Here is a 19302-nt window from a genome sequence, read left to right as displayed (position 1 = left end):
TAACTAAGGTGCACTCATTTCAATTAACAGCCAATTAAGGGGAAATGTACACAGGGGTTATTTATAAGGAAATTTAATACTAAATTGACAAAGTGAAGGTTCTAAAAACCCCAACACAATATTGTTGCGGATCTCGAAGTACGGCACTCCCATTAGCAAGGGGGGGGGGGGGTTAATCCCCTTGTCTTGTTAAGCTGGCCGTCTCCGGTCCTGGAACTATCCCGCTCCTTTGCGGGGTGAGATTGGCCAGGGTGATTGGTCAAAGGTTTCCCAAATACCTTCACCAATCTCTCCGCAAAGCAGGGAGATGAGTCCCTGCTCGAACCGCGGATGTGATGGTAATTGCCGAGCGGTTTAGCAATCCACGATCCGAGCCGTTAACAAAAGGACTAAACCCGATTTAAAGCGGTTGGCCAAATCGGGTCACAGGTACTCAATTGGGGACAGGACGCAAGCGATCATATGAGAGGAACCAAAGAATAAGAAGGGTGAAGGAAGAACAAATATGGTTTATTAACTAACTACAAGAGGAAACGAAAGAAGGGAATATACAAGAAGAAGGAAATAAAAGGACATAGGGCAAGCTTATCTAAACAGTCTTAACTTATCACGACCCCAGGACAAACAAACAGACTCACACGGAATGGTAGCTGGTAGGGGAGGAAGGTCCAGGCAGATGGTTCCAGGCGATGGGATCCATCCAGGCTCCGGGTCCGCGGGCGAAGAACGGCAGGCAGCTTCCCGTATCGTTGGCGCGCGACCGGACCTTACATATGCGAGGGGCTGGAATCTGCGTACGTATAGCGTGCCGAACGCTCTCAAAACCAACGGCAGTTCGTATCAAACGATCGTCCCGAGCGATCCTCCGCGCAATGTTCTTATCATTCGCCGCCTCTGCGCTGTTCTCTCAAGTTTGCCGATCATCTGCCGATCTTCTCCCCTCTCTCGATCTGCCCCGCATCTGCCTTGAAGTAGTTCGCGGCAGCGCTTTTATTACCTGCCTCGCGTATCAAGCCGCGTCCGCTTCGCTCCGCCTACCGGTGAACACGCCCCGGCCCGGATTGGTCACGAGGGTTCATTGGTACCTCCCCTCGTGACGTGTTGATGGGGCCACGCCTATGTTCCTGGCCGCTCCTCCCTTCTTCTCCAACTCTGCCACGTGGCTTATGGCGGCTTGGGGCGAGCTTCAGCTCAAAGGCAGCGAACGCTGCTGGCAAAGGCGCGCCATACAATTTGGAGAGGGTATAGCCGCAAAATGAATAGGATGGGAATTTGAGAAGGGGGCTAGGTTATTTGATTAATGCAACGCAGATTCAACTATTGGAAACGGATCCTTACCTGAAACACATACTAATGAAATAACTACAGAAGAAGCCTATGGTGTGCTCCGTGTTGCTCGTGGCCTAACTAGGGTGCGACCTTTTAACGTTACAAAGGTAATATTTACAAGTTGTTATTTACAAGTATTTACTAGTGAAGGGTTCTCAAAACCGCAACAATATATATATATATATATATATATATATATATATATATATATATATATATATATATATATATATATATATATATATATATATATATACACACACATACATATGTACATGCATCCATATATACATACAAACATACATGTTTGTACATGTACATGTACATGTACATACATGTACAAACATACATACATACATTACAGACGTGGCTTGGATGTTATTTACCGAGCGGTTTTATGGTATGACCACGTCTGCACAAGTTACCCGATTGTGCCCGAACGTTGACTAGTCGCGCGATGCTGGCTCAATAAGAAAAAGAAGACACCCGGCTGGATTACAATAACACAATACGACACCAGGGGTTCAGTTCTCAAGACCTCCGGAGGAGGTTATATTAAGGCGGAAGGTTAGATTACAACTACAAGAGGGACAGCATAGAAAGACAAGCACTTAGACACACTCTTATATTAACCCCAACAGACGACAGATAAACGGGACAAAAGGCTGACTCACACGGGGATTGATGGCAAGGAAAGGCAGGCAGTCGATGGCTCAAGGTGCACTCTTGGCTCAAGGCAGAATCGACTCGGTCCGGTCCAGAGATGCAGGGAGGTCACAGCGCTCGGAAGGCGACGTTCTTTCTCCAAGCTGAGGCGCATCTGACGTCACATCCGGCGCGGGGCCGCGTATATCCGGCGGGGAGTGACACGCCCTCGGCTCGTTAGCTCCGCCCCAGATGGAATCGGCACGTTGCTTCTCATTGGGTGCGTGGGGGGGTTACTGGCTCCGCCCCTGACGAGGAGCTGACAGCCAGCCCCTTCGGGGTAACGCCGTGGAGCGCATGGTCATGGCGGGTAACCGAGCCGGTGTGAGGACGCACACTCCCCGCCCCTCTGTGGTTGTAGTCGTAGTTGTAGTTGTAATTGTTGTTGTAGTTGTTGTTGTAGTTGTTGTTATTGTTGTTGTTTGGGGAAGAAGATGGGAGGAGGTATGGGAAAGGTCCTAAACTCACTACTGATGCCATATAATCACATTCTGGTGCAACGAAGAGTCATAATTAATGGAAACGAGGCCTTAACTGACATAGATTAAGAATAACTAGGAAGATGTCCGAAAGTTGTCTACGTGTGGTGCGGTGGACCTGGGCACGACATTTAATGGGGGAATAAGGGGAAGGTCGGCTCTACTGATTGTTATTTACATGCAATGGGACTAGGGAATGGGGGATTGGGGAAAGTTGGGGAGTATTGGAGAAAATAGGGGAATATTTACAAGCGGATATGGAGGCCAAATTCCATATTCGCAACATTGCACCCTTCTCTACCCTCGGGGCGTCCCGACCCGATAAATTTTTACCTACTTTAGTGTGGCACGCAATGTAGTTCCCTCTACTATTAACTCTACCCTGAGTGCGACAGTTTTACAGATATTCACAAATGAGTAAATATGTCCCCCTGCGACGTTGCACCCTTCTCCTCACAGAAACACACCCACAGGATAACCGAATCCGGAAAGAATTCTCAAACTAAACATACAGCCGGTAGGGAGCATTATTTACAAGACTACGCTGCTATTTACACTACGATCCAGGACCTGTTTTTGGAGGGACACATGCAGATGTTATGCATAGAGAGAGAGAGCGCTTGCCAACATCGATACACCAACCCACGAGTGCTCTGTGGCCGACGGCCTTTAATAACGTGCAGAGCACCCTTCCCGAGCATCAACAGCACCACCCCACCACCAATCGGTGCAGTCACCATTGTTCATTGGAATAAAAATAAATTCGACAACCCCTAACCCTGCAGGTGTCTCTTGCTCTTCTTGTGGTGCACTTGGTGGTGTTAACTATTAGTGGTTCACCTGTATGGCATAGGTGCCACGTTGACCCATAGGTCCATCCCCGGGTGGTGCTTGGCCGCAAACGAACTGCGGTCCATTGTGGGTGGCCACAAACATTGCGGTCCATATGGTGTATCGATCCCGGCAGCAAACAGCGAAAGTGCAGGCCCACAACTGCGCAGCCAGCACCTCTCTCTCCTCTCTCTCTACCCCAAAGCCAGATCCTCGGAGGTGGGAGACAAAAGAAGAAACAAGTGAGTAAGGTGGTAAGGGCGCAAAAGTGCACGCAATGTAAGGTGATGCACACTGGGGGCACATGGGAACCAGGTGAGACAGGTACGTTCCTATCGTACGCCCCCCCCCCCCCACCAGGTAACCTACATGGCCCCTCCCTTACCCCTTACTGTATCCACACAACACAACACTACCCATAAACATCTACTTTACAAATCAACAAACATCCCTACTGTCTTCCCCGTTCCTCCCATATACCAAATTCGTCTTCTCTCCCTCCTAACCAATCAAATTTGCCATTTTCAACTCTCATCAAAATTTGCCATCTCCAACTCAACATCAAAATTTGCCATTACCAATTCAACATCAGTCCCTCCTAGGGAGGGAGAGATGGAATCACCCCAATGTCTCATCCACGTCGTGATGCGTCTCACAAATCCAACAGCAATTCTCATTTCTGCAACACAAACAAAGAAAACACAGGTGTGGAGTCATCATCATCACCACAGGTAAGTGGCTGCGTATGGTGCGACAGGTTCATCAATCCTAACTATTTCCTAAATGACCTTAACAACTTTACACTACCCGGGGTCTTTCTCCGGCCAAACCATTGGCCCTCTTACACTATGGGTTCTAAAAACCAATTCCCATTGGCCAAACTGTGGTGCTTTTCAATTTGGGGTCTCCCTCCCCCGATTCATCTCCCGGTGCCCTCGCACAATTTCTGGGCTGCGGCGTGTACCTCTCCCAGTGGGTCTACCCACCTGCACACCTCCACCACTGCAGTTGCCTCCGAGCTTACCTGCTCCTCACCCTAACCTAACTACCTGGGGAAGGCCCTCTGGCTCTCTCCCCACTCCGTGCCCTCTCTGGCACTGGGCTGCCCGATCCACACCCGGGATCCTCAGGCACCCACTCACAACTACCGGCTCCCAGAGCCCACCTGCGGCCTCACCTGGCCGACATCCTCACAGTGGTGGAGTGCCCAACCAACTACACACACTAACAGGCTACACGCCCAGCCATTTCCACAACACTAATGCACCCATTCACAACACCATTCTGCAACCGCACCACAAATGCCAATATCCAACCACAATTTACCTGTACCCTCTACCTAACACTTACACTACCCGCCCCGGGTACTCGTGAAAGGGGTCTACTCTTCCCCCATCCACACCTTCGCACCATGCACACCACTCCGTACCACTTACTCCAACTCTCTCCACACACCTGTACCTGCACACCTGTGCTCTCACACCTGGTGCCACCTGCACCCTTCTCTCCCCAAGCGCATTCGCGCTGATCCACAACACTCATTACTCACACACTGCTCCACACACCTGTCCAGTTGCACACCTGTGCAATCACACCCGTCCAGTTGCACACCTGTGCAATCACACCTGTCCAGTTGCACACCTGTGCAATTACACCTGTTCAATCCTCACACACACGGCATCATCTCAGCTAACTACTCCCCTCTGAACTTGCGCTTCCCAGTCGTCCCTTTAAACTATTGCGCTCCCTCGTCATTATCATCCATACTAATCTACCTGCGTCCCCACTACAGGTATCAGTCACTAACTAAACTTAACGTTACCTACTGTCATCTTCGCTAGATCCCTACACACAATATTCTAACCCACCCGGGCTAGTTTTCACTGCCATACACCCCATAAGCTATAGCTCCTTTGCCCCCCATATGGGAAGGATGGTGGATTTGCCATCCCACCACATCGGGGGTCTCACTACCAATTTCGCACATCAAATTGCAACAAATTAAAAATTTGCCAATCACTGCCCATCATCTGCCAATCACTACTGCCAATCCCTTGCCAATCATCAAATTTTGTTTTTCTCTGATTTTGGGTCCAAAACACTAACCTCATCACCCAGTCGACTCACTAATACCTCTCGGTGCGCCAATTCCTGTCCAAAGCCCGGCTTCGTAAAGCCAAGCCATGAATGCTGGTTGTTCTGTGCCAGCGGCTGGGTGCGTCCCGCATTCGGTGCAGGGAAGGAGGTTTACCCGGGCCGAGATCCCACGCACCACCTCGGCGTGGAGCCATCCAATGTCCCGATCTCGACCTGCCGGCACGTCTCAACAAAACGTGGTCGCCATAACGACCCTTCCTATCGGGCTGCCAGCTCCGCCTAGTGGAGCACGGACGCGGCCGTTCAAAGCGAGGCCCAGCACGCACCGAGGGCCTGCTTCGGCTATAAGTCGTTCTAAACTCTACCCCGTCTAACGTCGATGCTTCACCTGGACGCTTACACCCCGCAGCCCGTTCCTTGCTCACACATCCAGCCGTGCCCATGCTCCTCGTACCTTCCCTTACACACCCAGGTACCCTCATTCCACTCACAGCCTTGGTCACACACCTGACCACCGAACACTTTGGCACACATTCGTCGCTCGCACACCTCACCAATACACCGCTTCGCGCCCCCTCCTCGGTCACCTCCTCTGTGACAATCACAGGTGTGCCCTCATTCGCACACCCAACCACGTGCCTCACCACCAACTCCAGCGTGCATTCCCACTCACGCTCTACCATTCCAGGTGTACATCCTTCCATCCCAGGTGTACATCCTCGCTCACCTGTCACAACCAACTCACGCTCCTTGTCACTCTCAATACTCTCACCTCCATTCTTGACAGCGCACTCACCCTTACTCTTGACAGCGCACTCTTTCCTCATGCACCTGTCCGTCACACACCTTTCTCGCGCACACTCTCCAGTTACACCCTCGGTAACACTCACCACAGGTGGACACTCTTCCTTACTTCTGACAGCGCACTCTTCCCTCATGCACCTGTCCGTCACACACCTTTCTCGCGCACACTCTCCCGTCACATCCTCTGTAACACTCACCACACCGCGCTTCCATGTGCCCCCTCGCACACGCGCTACGACCGACTCATTCTCGCCAGCACCCTCACTACTCCTTGGCACGCACTTTTTCCTCACACACCCCAGAGTCGGACTTCCTTGCACACCTCCATTTTCGCACACCAGACCTGTCGCACACTTCACCAACGGCCTCTCACGAACACCCGGGTCCATCTCGACCCCCAAGCTTCTTAAATCCCCTGGCGCATCATACGCACGACCATATTGGTCACCACTTACACCGGGTCCTCTTCCTCTTCGCTTCTCCTCCATCACCTGCGAATCCCTCATCCGGTTAATGAGCACATCATCACGATCCAAACACAGACTTTGGACCAATTCTTTTATCTCCTCTTTTATCTCTTTCTTATCCCCTCTCCGTCGCTTCTTAATTTCGCTCATCCCTTCTTCCACTTCTTCTAATTTGTGCTTCACCTCTTTTATTCCCCGGTACGTCTCCTCAAGCTCATCCTCTAAGGCTACCTTGACCGTTTCCAGGTGCGTCCTCACCTGCCGGTCCTTCGTCTCCATTACCTCTATCACCTCGTCCAACCTCGTTGTCAGTCCCTCACGTACCATCTGACATTCCCTCTTTGTCGCTATCAAGTCGTTTTTAATTTCTTTTTGTGTCGCCTTTAAACCTCCTAATACCGCAGTGTTCCTTTGAACCTGCTCCACTAACTCCGTTTGTCCCACCGTCAGCTGCTCCACCTCCTGCGTCAGGTCCTCTATGCCCCCTTGTAACTTTACAGTCCCCTTTCTCACCTCCTTCTCCATGTGCTCCTTACAGTGCCTCACCTCCTCGCGCACTCCTCCGACCTCCTCACTCACTCCTCTTCTGATCTCTTCTCCCATCACTTGCATCTCCTGCCCAGATGCCACCCTCATCTGCTCCATTTCCTCCCTGTGAGCATCCAGTTTGGTTTCTACCCCCATTCTGACCCCCTCTATCTGCTGCTCCATTTGTTTAACTTCCCTTTCCGCTTGGTCCCTCATGTCCCTCAATTTGCCTTCCATACTGTTTTCTAACCCCTCTAACCCATTTTTCACTCCCTCTATTTGATTCTCTTGAGCGGCCATTCTGTTTTCTACCCCCGTTAACCCAGTTTTCACTCCCTCTATCTGATTCTCCTGGGCAGCCATTCTATTTTCTACCCCCTCTAACCCATTTCTCACCTCTTTTATCCCATTGTCTAACCCCTCAAAATTTTTGTCTAACTTCTCAATTTTCTTGTCTAACTCCTCAAAATTATTGTCTAACTTCCCAATTTTCTTGTCTAACTCCTCAAAATTATTGTCTAACTTCCCAATTTTCTTGTCTAACTCCTCAAAATTATTGTCTAACTTCTCACCGGTACCCCTCATTTGGCCCTCTAATCGCCCACTATCAACCCTCATTTGGCCCTCCATCCTATCCATTTTTGCATTCAGTTGGGTCAAGAATAATCTGAGGTCAAACCCGGTTTGCCCAGCGTCCCCAGCCGCCACCGCAGGCTCGCCCTCCGCGGCGCCGCTATTTTGGGACCCTTCAACCACGTGAGCGAGCGCGCCATTTTGCGCGCCCGCTACTTCGTGCGTGACGGCGCTATTTTGCGAACCTGCCGTCCTCACTGCTTCGCTCTCCTCATGTCCCTCAATTTGGTCCTGGACCGACCCTGCTTCACTCTCCCCTACCGGACCCCAGCCGTCTTGATCCGCCATAGCGCGACTTGCAAAATTCGAGTTTCGTAAAACAAATCCAAATTTTTTTTTTTTTTTTTCGTTATAATTTCGTCGAGCGCAGTACGCGCTCCGAATCGATTTTCCCTCCCAAAATTTGGGCCTAATAAATTTAGTCCCGGGTTCGAATTCCACTCCTCGACAACCAATTGTTACTCTAATAGTACAATTGGTGTTCCAAAATTTGGGCTAAATAAATTTAGTCCCAGGTTCGAATCCAACTCCTGACAACCAATTGTTACAGACGTGGCTTGGATGTTATTTACCGAGCGGTTTTATGGTATGACCACGTCTGCACAAGTTACCCGATTGTGCCCGAACGTTGACTAGTCGCGCGATGCTGGCTCAATAAGAAAAAGAAGACACCCGGCTGGATTACAATAACACAATACGACACCAGGGGTTCAGTTCTCAAGACCTCCGGAGGAGGTTATATTAAGGCGGAAGGTTAGATTACAACTACAAGAGGGACAGCATAGAAAGACAAGCACTTAGACACACTCTTATATTAACCCCAACAGACGACAGATAAACGGGACAAAAGGCTGACTCACACGGGGATTGATGGCAAGGAAAGGCAGGCAGTCGATGGCTCAAGGTGCACTCTTGGCTCAAGGCAGAATCGACTCGGTCCGGTCCAGAGATGCAGGGAGGTCACAGCGCTCGGAAGGCGACGTTCTTTCTCCAAGCTGAGGCGCATCTGACGTCACATCCGGCGCGGGGCCGCGTATATCCGGCGGGGAGTGACACGCCCTCGGCTCGTTAGCTCCGCCCCAGATGGAATCGGCACGTTGCTTCTCATTGGGTGCGTGGGGGGGTTACTGGCTCCGCCCCTGACGAGGAGCTGACAGCCAGCCCCTTCGGGGTAACGCCGTGGAGCGCATGGTCATGGCGGGTAACCGAGCCGGTGTGAGGACGCACACTCCCCGCCCCTCTGTGGTTGTAGTCGTAGTTGTAGTTGTAATTGTTGTTGTAGTTGTTGTTGTAGTTGTTGTTATTGTTGTTGTTTGGGGAAGAAGATGGGAGGAGGTATGGGAAAGGTCCTAAACTCACTACTGATGCCATATAATCACATTCTGGTGCAACGAAGAGTCATAATTAATGGAAACGAGGCCTTAACTGACATAGATTAAGAATAACTAGGAAGATGTCCGAAAGTTGTCTACGTGTGGTGCGGTGGACCTGGGCACGACATTTAATGGGGGAATAAGGGGAAGGTCGGCTCTACTGATTGTTATTTACATGCAATGGGACTAGGGAATGGGGGATTGGGGAAAGTTGGGGAGTATTGGAGAAAATAGGGGAATATTTACAAGCGGATATGGAGGCCAAATTCCATATTCGCAACAATATATATATATATATATATATATATATATATATATATATATATATATATATATATATATATATATATATATATATATATATATATATATATATATACACACACATACATATGTACATGCATCCATATATACATACAAACATACATACATGCATCCATATATATATGTATGTATATATATATATATATATATATATATATATATATATATATATATATATATATATATATATATATATATATATATATATATATATATATAAGTAAAGAGCCTTTCGGTCTCCTGATATGTCAAGCTTTTTCTGTTGTTAGTGTTCCTAACATCTTGTGCCACTTTTGGCCAGTGCTGCTTTTGCCCTACTGTATCAAAAATGCCTTTCAGAACAAATCTTTCCAGCATCCCTTATGTTCAATAAGAGGAAAAAGAGGAAAATGCAGGGATATAACATTGAAACAATTATTGTGGCACGTTCACTCCCCGTCATGCAGCCGTGGTCGGTGCTTGACAGAAAAACGCACATGCCGAGGTCTCACCTTGTGACGGCTGGGCTTTGTGCTCAATTTGGTTGGTTGCTCACCCAAACGATTGTGAAACGAACCTATATATATGAAACGTGGGAAAATCCCACGCTGGTTATCGAGATTTAAACTTGATTAAACAATTTCCCCCAGGGATGCCCAATATACCAAATCAGGTAGAAGACAGAGCAGGCACGCACAACTTACTGTATAATAATTTATGAATTAAACGGACACTGGCACCGAAAACTGAAATGGACATATCCAGCGGGCCAATGAGACAAACGACGGATGCCAATAATAAATAATAATATAAATAAATGATGACAATAAATAATTAATAAATAAACCCTTGTACTGTATTACAATAAAACTTCCCCTTCTAAGGAGCTGAACACACTCACACGCATTCACGCCGAACTAGGCAAGGCTTTTTATCATTTAAATGTCCATGAAAGAACAGCACAGAGAACAGAACTGGCCCGCACCAGGCATAGATCACGGCACAGTGGTCCAACACCAACAGTGTCCCCAGAAAAAAAGAGAACAAATGCCTCTCTTCTGGTTTTCAAATGCTCCCCTCTCCCACTTCCTCTTTTCTCACTTAACGCGACATGGCCAATGGGATGGCATCTTCCCACAGTTGACCCAATCAGCCGATGCCCCATGGCTCTTGCAAATAGCAATGGTTCTTTTTGCTTGTGAGTCTGACCAATAGTGAGCCACATTGCTGTCACAGTAGGAGGTCTTGTGTAAAGCTTATACACTTAATTAAAGTGTATTTAATGTGTAAAGCTTATACAATTGATTCCATTGCACAGTACTCTGAAAGATAAGCATTTGCAACCTAAAGCATGCATTACTTACCAGAAGCATTTTCTAGCGAAGCAGCCGTTGTACATGCTTCTCACAGCCTACTGCATGCTTCCTTTTTTTCAGCCCATTCTTCAGCTACAAGTACTGCAGCAACATGTGTATAACCTCCAGCAGCAGGCTCTGGCACAAGGTGAGGAAGGGGACTGTTTGTGATAAACATCAGAAATCAGCCGATAAGTTGCAGAGCCATCTATGCATTATTTATGCTGGGGGAGTGTGGAAAATTCAGAATAATAAAATTAGTAAAAGTGAAATAAGGAGACAATAGGAGAGCAAAGGGAAAGGAGTGTAAGGGGAGTGTATGAAACATTTTGTGTATGCAATAAGATCGATGGCTTAAAGAGTAGCTCAAGGGTTGTGTATTTGCCTTTGAGCTAGCTGTCTTGTCTGGGTTTGATTCTTGAGCTGACTTTAAACCGTCACTGTGATGTTTCACATGTACGGTGTTGCATCAATGAGTGCACTATCCATTAGATGGGATGTTAAGTCTGAGTTCTGTTACCAGCATATTTTGCTGCTGGATGTTAAAACTCCCACGCTGTCTTTCACAAAGAGGTGGCCATTGTGTGTTGACACCCTGGCCAAATTCCAAATTTCTTCCCTGACTGCTACTGCTCGGAAGGCAATGGCCAACCCACTCGGTGTATTTTCTTGTCATGAGACTTCTTCAGCAGCACCAGTGCCATGTGAAAAGTATAGACTCTTAACGACAACACCAATACTGGGATACTTGAACTAGAAGGCACTCGGTAGAGGACATACCTCCGCCAGGCTGAACAGTTTGTTTTGTATCCCAATGATAGGCCGGATCTGGATTCGGACCTGAACCAAAATCTAATCGGCTTGTCCTTATCACCTAGCCAACTCATCCCCCAAGTTTAGTCATAACCCAACCACAACTTTTTGAAATATCATTTTAAATATCGGGCTTTTCGCCAGAGCTCTCAATGGTGAAGAATCACTTTAAAAATAAATAATTATCGTATCCGAATACATATTCAGATCTTCACCAAAATCGAATCGATTGGACCTTTTCACACACCCAACCTCTCCACCAAGTTTCGTCCAAATCAGTCCACAACTTGGAGATATCCTGCTATATATTGTTTTTGGCCCTATCTCCCAATGGTGAAGAATCACTTTTAAAAATCTACTAGCTGGATGCGAATTCGGATCTTCACCAAAATCTAACCATTTCGTCCTTGTCACATACACTACCTCTCTGCCAAATTTTGTCTGAAGCCGTCGACAACCTTTTGAGATATCTTGTTCACAGACAAACAGACAGACAGACAGACAGGGGTGAAAACATAACCTCCATCCACCTTCGGTGGCGGAGGTAACAACAGCTCAAATGAAAGTGAATATATCTGTGTTAGCAACAATGTCATATTATGATGGAGGAGAAGAGGCGAATGCTACTCACAGTTGTTTTAACATATATTGCAGGCCTGCTTCCTCATGATATGTGGAAAGACACAAAGAAAGGACCAGGAGAAGGAGGTACATCCACTCACACGGATGACACTGTGGTCAGCCCCCCAGCATCAAAAAATTGTGTTCAAGAACTATACGGACCTCAAGACTTCGCTACCACACCTCCTGTCCCTGTATCCAATTTTGGAAGACCGTCATCTGCCCCCATAACATCCACAGGATTAAATGGACGTCCAGCCTCATGGAAAACGATGTAAGGACTGGTGTTTACTTTGGCTTAAGCCATTATATACTGGGATCAGGTATTTGTGATTAGCTATAAACTATCCAGAAAAATATCCCAATTTTCCAGAGATGGAAAATATTGCCAGCAAATCGTATAAGGGCCTACTCTTGTAAAATACAACATCATATGTACTTAAATTGTACCAAAAAGCAGTGTAAAAGGGGGCATTTATGAGCGGGTGAAGGGCAATAGGGTCATGGCCAGCAGCATCAGTTTTTCTGATATTAGCCAAAGGAAATGCACTAGGAAGCAAATGCGGATTCGATAGATCTGGCTCTCTCATCCTTTACACTAAGGCTGCATTGACTTTTTTTCTGGAGAGGATGCTGAGGATCAGTTTCCTCTTTGAAAATGCTTTTGGTAATATTAAATGTACAGGTCAGGACATAAACATCTTTCTTTACTTCAGATTCCATTTCTCAACTTTTCGTTTAAAGGTATACCGACCGATGCAGTAATGTTATGACCTTTACCAAAAGCTATAATTCTCATTATGAGATCAAAAAGATTTAATGAGAATTTCATTGAATGTGTTGGGGGATTTTTGTAAAGTAAGTTGAGCTTTCCAAAAAAAAGTATCAATCTATAGGTATAAATATCATTAAGGACCACATTGCAGTTGTGACAGGATCATGGATTTGTTAAGAATGTGCAATTTACATGCACATTGATTGAACAATAATTTAACAAATTATGGGTAGATGGTCAGAATACATTACAGAATGAAAAAAATGCAACAAAGCATCACAAACTGGCACAAACATCTTGCAATGCTGTCATTAATTTATTATTTATATACACTTTTATACTACAGTTTTTTGTGATTGGTGAACTTTTTGCTTTAAATAGTTATGTCATTTAAACAATGCTGCCTAAACACTACCACAAATACAATACTGTCCAGTCTATACTCTTTCCAGCACATCGGGTCTGCTGAAACAATCTGAGTGAGGAATACCTTGGGTGGTTTGTCATTGGCTTTGACAGTCGTAGATAGGGTGGGAATGTCTCATTTGGCCAGGGTGCCAGCTCACAGTGGTATAATTTTGTATAGGACATGTGGTATATTTAACATCAATTAGCTTATGCAAGCATACAGGACATCCACCTTAATGAATGTCCGAAGGACGGTGTACACCCTGCCTGATTCCCATTCTGCTTGTTATTCCTTCCTTCCTTTATTCTTTATATTTTTCCTTCTCAATATTACTCCCATTCTTCTGCCGGATGCTGCAGGTGTCCTGCTTACATCATTCTTCTATATTTACCTGACATAGGAAGTACTGTGATAAATGAGGCGGTTCTCTCAGAACAAGGCCACGTCCATTGCACCACGGGCAGATTGACCACTAAAATTTCCCCAAACATTGGGAAATCAACCATACAATTTATTTTATTCTGTAGTGTGACAATCCCGGTGTGTACCCTGGTTTAGAATAGGTACACCGTATCCCTGCGTGTCGTAAGAGGCGACTAAGAGGGTTGGCGTCAGGAAGGGCATCAGGCCATAAAAACATTGCCTCAAAAAGAGAACCATGACAATTACAACTACATATGGGCAGGGTACAGCCCGAAGTACCCCGTGGGGGACCCCACTGCCTCTCGTCAAAACTCAAGGTGGGGAACCCGATCAAAGCAAGGGTGGAAATCACTCCATTTATGACGACGAAACATCTGATGCCCGAAGTGGAGATCGGTTTCTGAGGTTTGGGACATGGAATGTAGGGACAATGACAGGGAGATCAGGAGAAGTGGTGGAAGAATTGTTCAGAAGAAGAGTGGACATATGTTGTGTGCAAGAGACGAGATGGAAGGGAAGTGGTGTGAGAATGGTGAAGGGTAGGCAGGGACAGAAATACAAGTTTGTGTGGCAAGGGTGCCTGGAGGGCGTGAATGGTGTTGGTGTCCTGTTTTCTGAGGAGTTTGTAGACAGTGTGGTGAGTGTGACTAGAGTGAGTGAAAGGTTGATGATGGTGAAAATGATGATTGGAAAGCTCTTGGTGAACGTCATCTCGGGATATGCTCCGCAGGTCGGTCGGAGCGATGAAGAGAAGGACAAGTTCTGGTGTGCAATAGAGAAGCTGATGGAAAACGTGAAAGATGAGGAAGTTGTTGTGGTAGGAGGAGACCTAAATGGACATGTGGGAAGGAGTATGGATGGTTTTGAGGGAGTTCATGGGGGTTATGGATATGGTGTGAGAAATGGAGAAGGTGAAAGGATTTTGGAGTTTGCTGATGGAGCTGATTTGTTGATTTGTAATACTCAGTTCCAGAAAGAGGATTATAAGCTGGTTACATACACGTCAGGTGGATCGATGACAACCGTTGACTACCTTCGGAAGAGGGTCAGAGAGCGGTATTCAGGATTGCAAAGCAGATAGCGAAGGAGAGGTGTGATGTGATGGGGGTGAGTTGCTTGAAGGATGAAGTGGGACAAATCGTTGTGGACCCAGATGGAATTAAAGGAAGATGGAAAAGATATATGGAAATGCTGTTGAATACAGAGAATGAATGGGATGGCAACATAGAGAGTAACCCAGTTTTAGGACCGGCAGAGAAGATAACTGAGAAGGAAATTGAGGAAGCGATAAAAGCAATGAAGAGTAGAAAAGCGGGAGGGCCGACGGGAGTTGTGGGAGATATGTTGAAGGCAGCAGGAAGTTGGGGTATGAAGAGAATGACAGAGATCTGTAATCTGGTGGTGAAAGAAGGTCGCATTCCAGTGGATTGCGAACTGAGTACCCTCGCCCCTCTATACAAGGGGAAAGGTGACCCTCTGGAGTGTGGCTCATACCGAGCGATAAAGTTATTGGAGCATGGAATGAAGGTATTGGAAAGGGTGTTGGAGAGGAGGATAAGGAAGAAGGGTGAAGATCGACGAAATGCAGTTTGGATTTATGCCAGGAAGAGGAACAACAGACGCGCTCTTTTTTGTGATGCAGTTGCAGGAGAAGTACATGGAGAAGAGGAAGAAGTTGTTTCTTGGGTTTGTTGATCTGGAGAAAGCATTTGATAGGGTTCCACGCGAAGTATTGACATGGGCATTGAAGAAGTTAGGAGTGGAGGAATGGTTGATCAGAGTAGTGATGGCAATGTACAAAAGAGCACGCACAGCTGTAAGGATGAAGGACGGGAACAGTGGTGAGTTTGAGGTGAAGGTGGGAGTGCATCAGGGGTCGGTACTAAGTCCACAACTATTTGTAGCTGTGATGGAGGTGCTGGCTCAGAATGTAAAGAAGGGTTTACCGTGGGAGTTGTTGTATGCAGATGATCTGGTGTTGATTGCGGAAAGTATGGATGGGATGGACTGAAGGAAAAGATGAACAAGTGGAAGGAATGTATGGAGACAAAAGGTCTGAAGGTGAATATCGGAAAGACGAAGGTGATGGCCAGTGGTAAAGCATGTGGTGAGGTGGAAAGAACTGGGAAGTGGCCATGTTCTGTGTGCAGGAAGGGTGTCGGAGTGAATTCCATTCAATGTACAATGTGCGCTGAGTGGGTTCATCAAAAATGTAGTGATCTGAGAGGGTCATTCACCAGTGTGGCAGCTACATTCAAATGTAAGGTGTGCACAGAGGGAGCTGCAGATGGAGGAAATGTTGAGTTGGATCTTGGTGACGGCGTGAAGCTGGAAGGTGTGAAAACATTTTGCTACCTCGGAGACATTCTGAATGGAGAAGGTGGATCAGACTCGGCAACGGTTGCTCGAGTGAGATGTGCATGGAAGAAGTTTCGGGAACTGATTGGCGTGCTGATGAGGAGGGGAGTGTCGTTGAAGCTGAAGGGAAAGGTGTATGCTGCATGTGTGAGAAGTGTTATGATTTATGGGAGCGAGACATGGGTAATGAACGTAGAGCAGCAACGAAGGCTGGGAAGGGTGGAAATGCGAATGGTTCGGTGGATGTGCAGAGTATCGTTGAGAGAGAGGAAGACAAATGATGAATTGCGAAAGATGATGGGAATAGAGCCTGTGATTGATGTTGTGAAGAGGAACAGGTTGAGATGGTTTGGTCATGTGTTGAGGAAGGATGAAAGTGACTGGTTGAGAAGAGTGATGGAAATGAATGTAGAAGGAAGTAGAGGATGGGGAAGACCGAGAAAGACTTGGCTAAAGATGGTGGAAGAAGAAATGCGGGCAAGGGGGTTAACAAGCGGAGATGCAGAAAATAGGGCAAAATGGAGAAGATTGTCATGGAGACCGCAAGGCTAACCCCCTCTCTAGCAGGGAAAATGGCCTTAAAATGCATGTTGTTGTTGTTGTTGTTGTTGTAGTGTGACAATCACTCTTTCCTAAGCCGAGATTTTGTACACAAAAAGTAACTGATTCTGTGACCAGGCCATTTCACTCCTTTAAACAGTTAGAACAACTTGATGTGTGTTTTTTGTGGCACGTTACAGCAACAAGCTTTTCGAGATCTTGATTGTGGTGCTACATGCTATTCATTGTTCTGACAATTCCCTATTATGAGGTGAGATGCCTCGTTTGTAAAAAAAAAATGCTGATGCCTAGTCGTTGCTTCTGAAATCTGGAGGCCATTGTGACCCGTGGTTGAGTAATTTTCCGTTCTTTTCAAATGAAAATGGCTAATAAGCCACGTCTCTACATGGATACCATCCCAATTCAATCACAAAGGCTTCCATTTTAATGTAGTCCGTTAGCTGCCTTACAACCAACTCTATTACGACTGCAGGTGAGTGAGAATAAATGATGCACCATTTATTGGCTTAGCCTATTTGTGGAGGATAATTGGATCACACACAAATAGGCAGATTACGTTCATTGTAAATGTGTGCCCATCCGCTACAATCGCATTCCTTTATCTTCCTCCTGCTCCCATACCCAGACCTTCCCCAGTGGATGTTGAAAAGACTCACCCGCTCTTTGGTCATGGTGTGTGCAAATGGCCAGGCTGTGATGCACTCAATGAGGACTTTGGACAATTCCTGAGGTGAGTTTGGAAAACAAAGCCGAATGCATAATGCAAACTTATCATCCTCACGGTATCTCTATTGTAAAAGCCGTGTCTGTTTGTTTGTTTGTTTGTTTGTTTGTTTGTTTGCCATGTCAAAATTTGAGAACGATTAACAGATTTCAATAAATCCAACTACGGTGGATTCAGGGAATTCCCGGGAAGGTTTGTGATGCAAAAAAGAGTTTTTTTAAAATGAGTACATGGGCACATGTGGTGAAGCTGCAAACGCCAACTTGCGATGCTGCTTATCCCAGCACGGAGGGCAGGATCTCCCAGAAATCTTTTTTGTTCTTGCCTCATAGATTATCCATCACAGTTCACAGCTGTGCCGAGGAAATGGAAAGCCCCATTTTCTAGCATTTACGCAAAGGCAAACATGAGGAGACCTCAGAGTTTGTTTCCTGCCATGGCCCGTGCCTAATACGTACCCCAGACAGTTTGATCAAAATAAAGAAAAGAGGGGGAGGGTGAGAAATTATTTTAATTTTGATCTTCCTCAGTGTGTTGTATACAACAACAACAACAACAACAACAACAACATGCATTTTAAGGCCATTTTCCCTGCGAGAGCGGGGGTTAGCCTTGCGGGCCCCATGACAATCTTCTCCATTTTGCCCTATTTTCTGCATCTCCCCTTGTTAACCCCCTTGCCCGCATTTCTTCTTCGACCATCTTTAGCCAAGTCTTTCTCGGTCTTCCCCGTCCTCTACTTCCTTTTACATTCATTTCCATCACTCTTCTCAACCAGTCACTTTCATCCTTCCTCAACACATGACCAAACCATCTCAACCTGTTCCTCTTCACAGCATCCATCACAGGCTCTATTCCCATCATCTTTCGTAATTCATCATTTGGCTTCCTCTCTCTCAACGATACTCCACAAATCCACCGAACCATTCGCATTTCCACCCTTTCCAGCCTTCGTTGCTGCTCTACATTCATCATTCATGACCCATGTCTCGCTCCCATAAATCATAACACTTCTCACATGCAGCATACACCTTTCGTAATTATATATTATTCGTAATTCAGCATCTAAAAATACTGTGAATAATCCATATTATAAAAGGACCTGTTTGTCTGTTTGTTTGTCGTGTTATAAGGATTGAGAACGGATTAACGGATTTCAATAAATCCAACTACGGTGAATTTGGGTCACTCCCGGAAATGTTTGTGATCCCCAATTTTTTTTTTTATGTGTACATGGACACACGTGTCAAAACTGCAAATGCCAACACGTTGGTTATCAATGCACGGAGAGCAGGATTTCCCAGGAATCCTTCTTTGCTAACTTGAGATCGGATTTCAATGAAACCACTCTCAGGAAGTAAATATAACCACCTATCCCTCTTCCTACAAAGATGTTTTATATCCACCACGTTGATTCCAAATCTCCACGAATCTCCACAAATCCAAATCATACATTTTTCCCCATTTCTTTCATTTAATGTCTTTTTTAACACCAAACAACAACCTTTTTGTTTTCAAATATACAAAGATTGGTGTTCCCATCAGCGAAGCGACGGGTCTTATATGCGAGTATCCTATTAAATGCACTGCCTAATTTTATTTTTTCCCCCATTAGCAAAATCTATTAATTTTTTTCTTTTTCTTTTTTGCAATTACACAAATCAGCAAAGTGACGGGTCGTATATTATTCTAGTACCATTATACAAGTGTCAAT

General features: G+C 46.1%; 1 protein-coding gene across 5 annotated transcripts in view; it reads left to right on the top strand.

The window, feature by feature from the left end:
• LOC137424903 (forkhead box protein P1) overlaps window positions 1-19302 on the top strand; it is a 257074-nt gene that overhangs the window by 207994 nt on the left and 29778 nt on the right. For all 5 annotated transcript variants that reach the window (XM_078776067.1, XM_068112795.2, XM_078776069.1 and 2 more), the window contains 3 exons: window positions 10986-11052; window positions 12372-12612; window positions 17490-17594. In XM_078776067.1, coding sequence (XP_078632193.1) covers window positions 10986-11052; window positions 12372-12612; window positions 17490-17594 — 413 coding nt within the window. The remainder of the gene's footprint in view (window positions 1-10985; window positions 11053-12371; window positions 12613-17489; window positions 17595-19302) is intronic.

The sequence above is a fragment of the Myxine glutinosa genome, chromosome 4 (assembly GCF_964187855.1).
Source record: "Myxine glutinosa chromosome 4, kmMyxGlut1.1, whole genome shotgun sequence".
NCBI classification, from domain to species: Eukaryota; Metazoa; Chordata; class Myxini; order Myxiniformes; family Myxinidae; genus Myxine; species Myxine glutinosa.
This window is presented reverse-complemented; position numbering and strand designations above follow the sequence as displayed.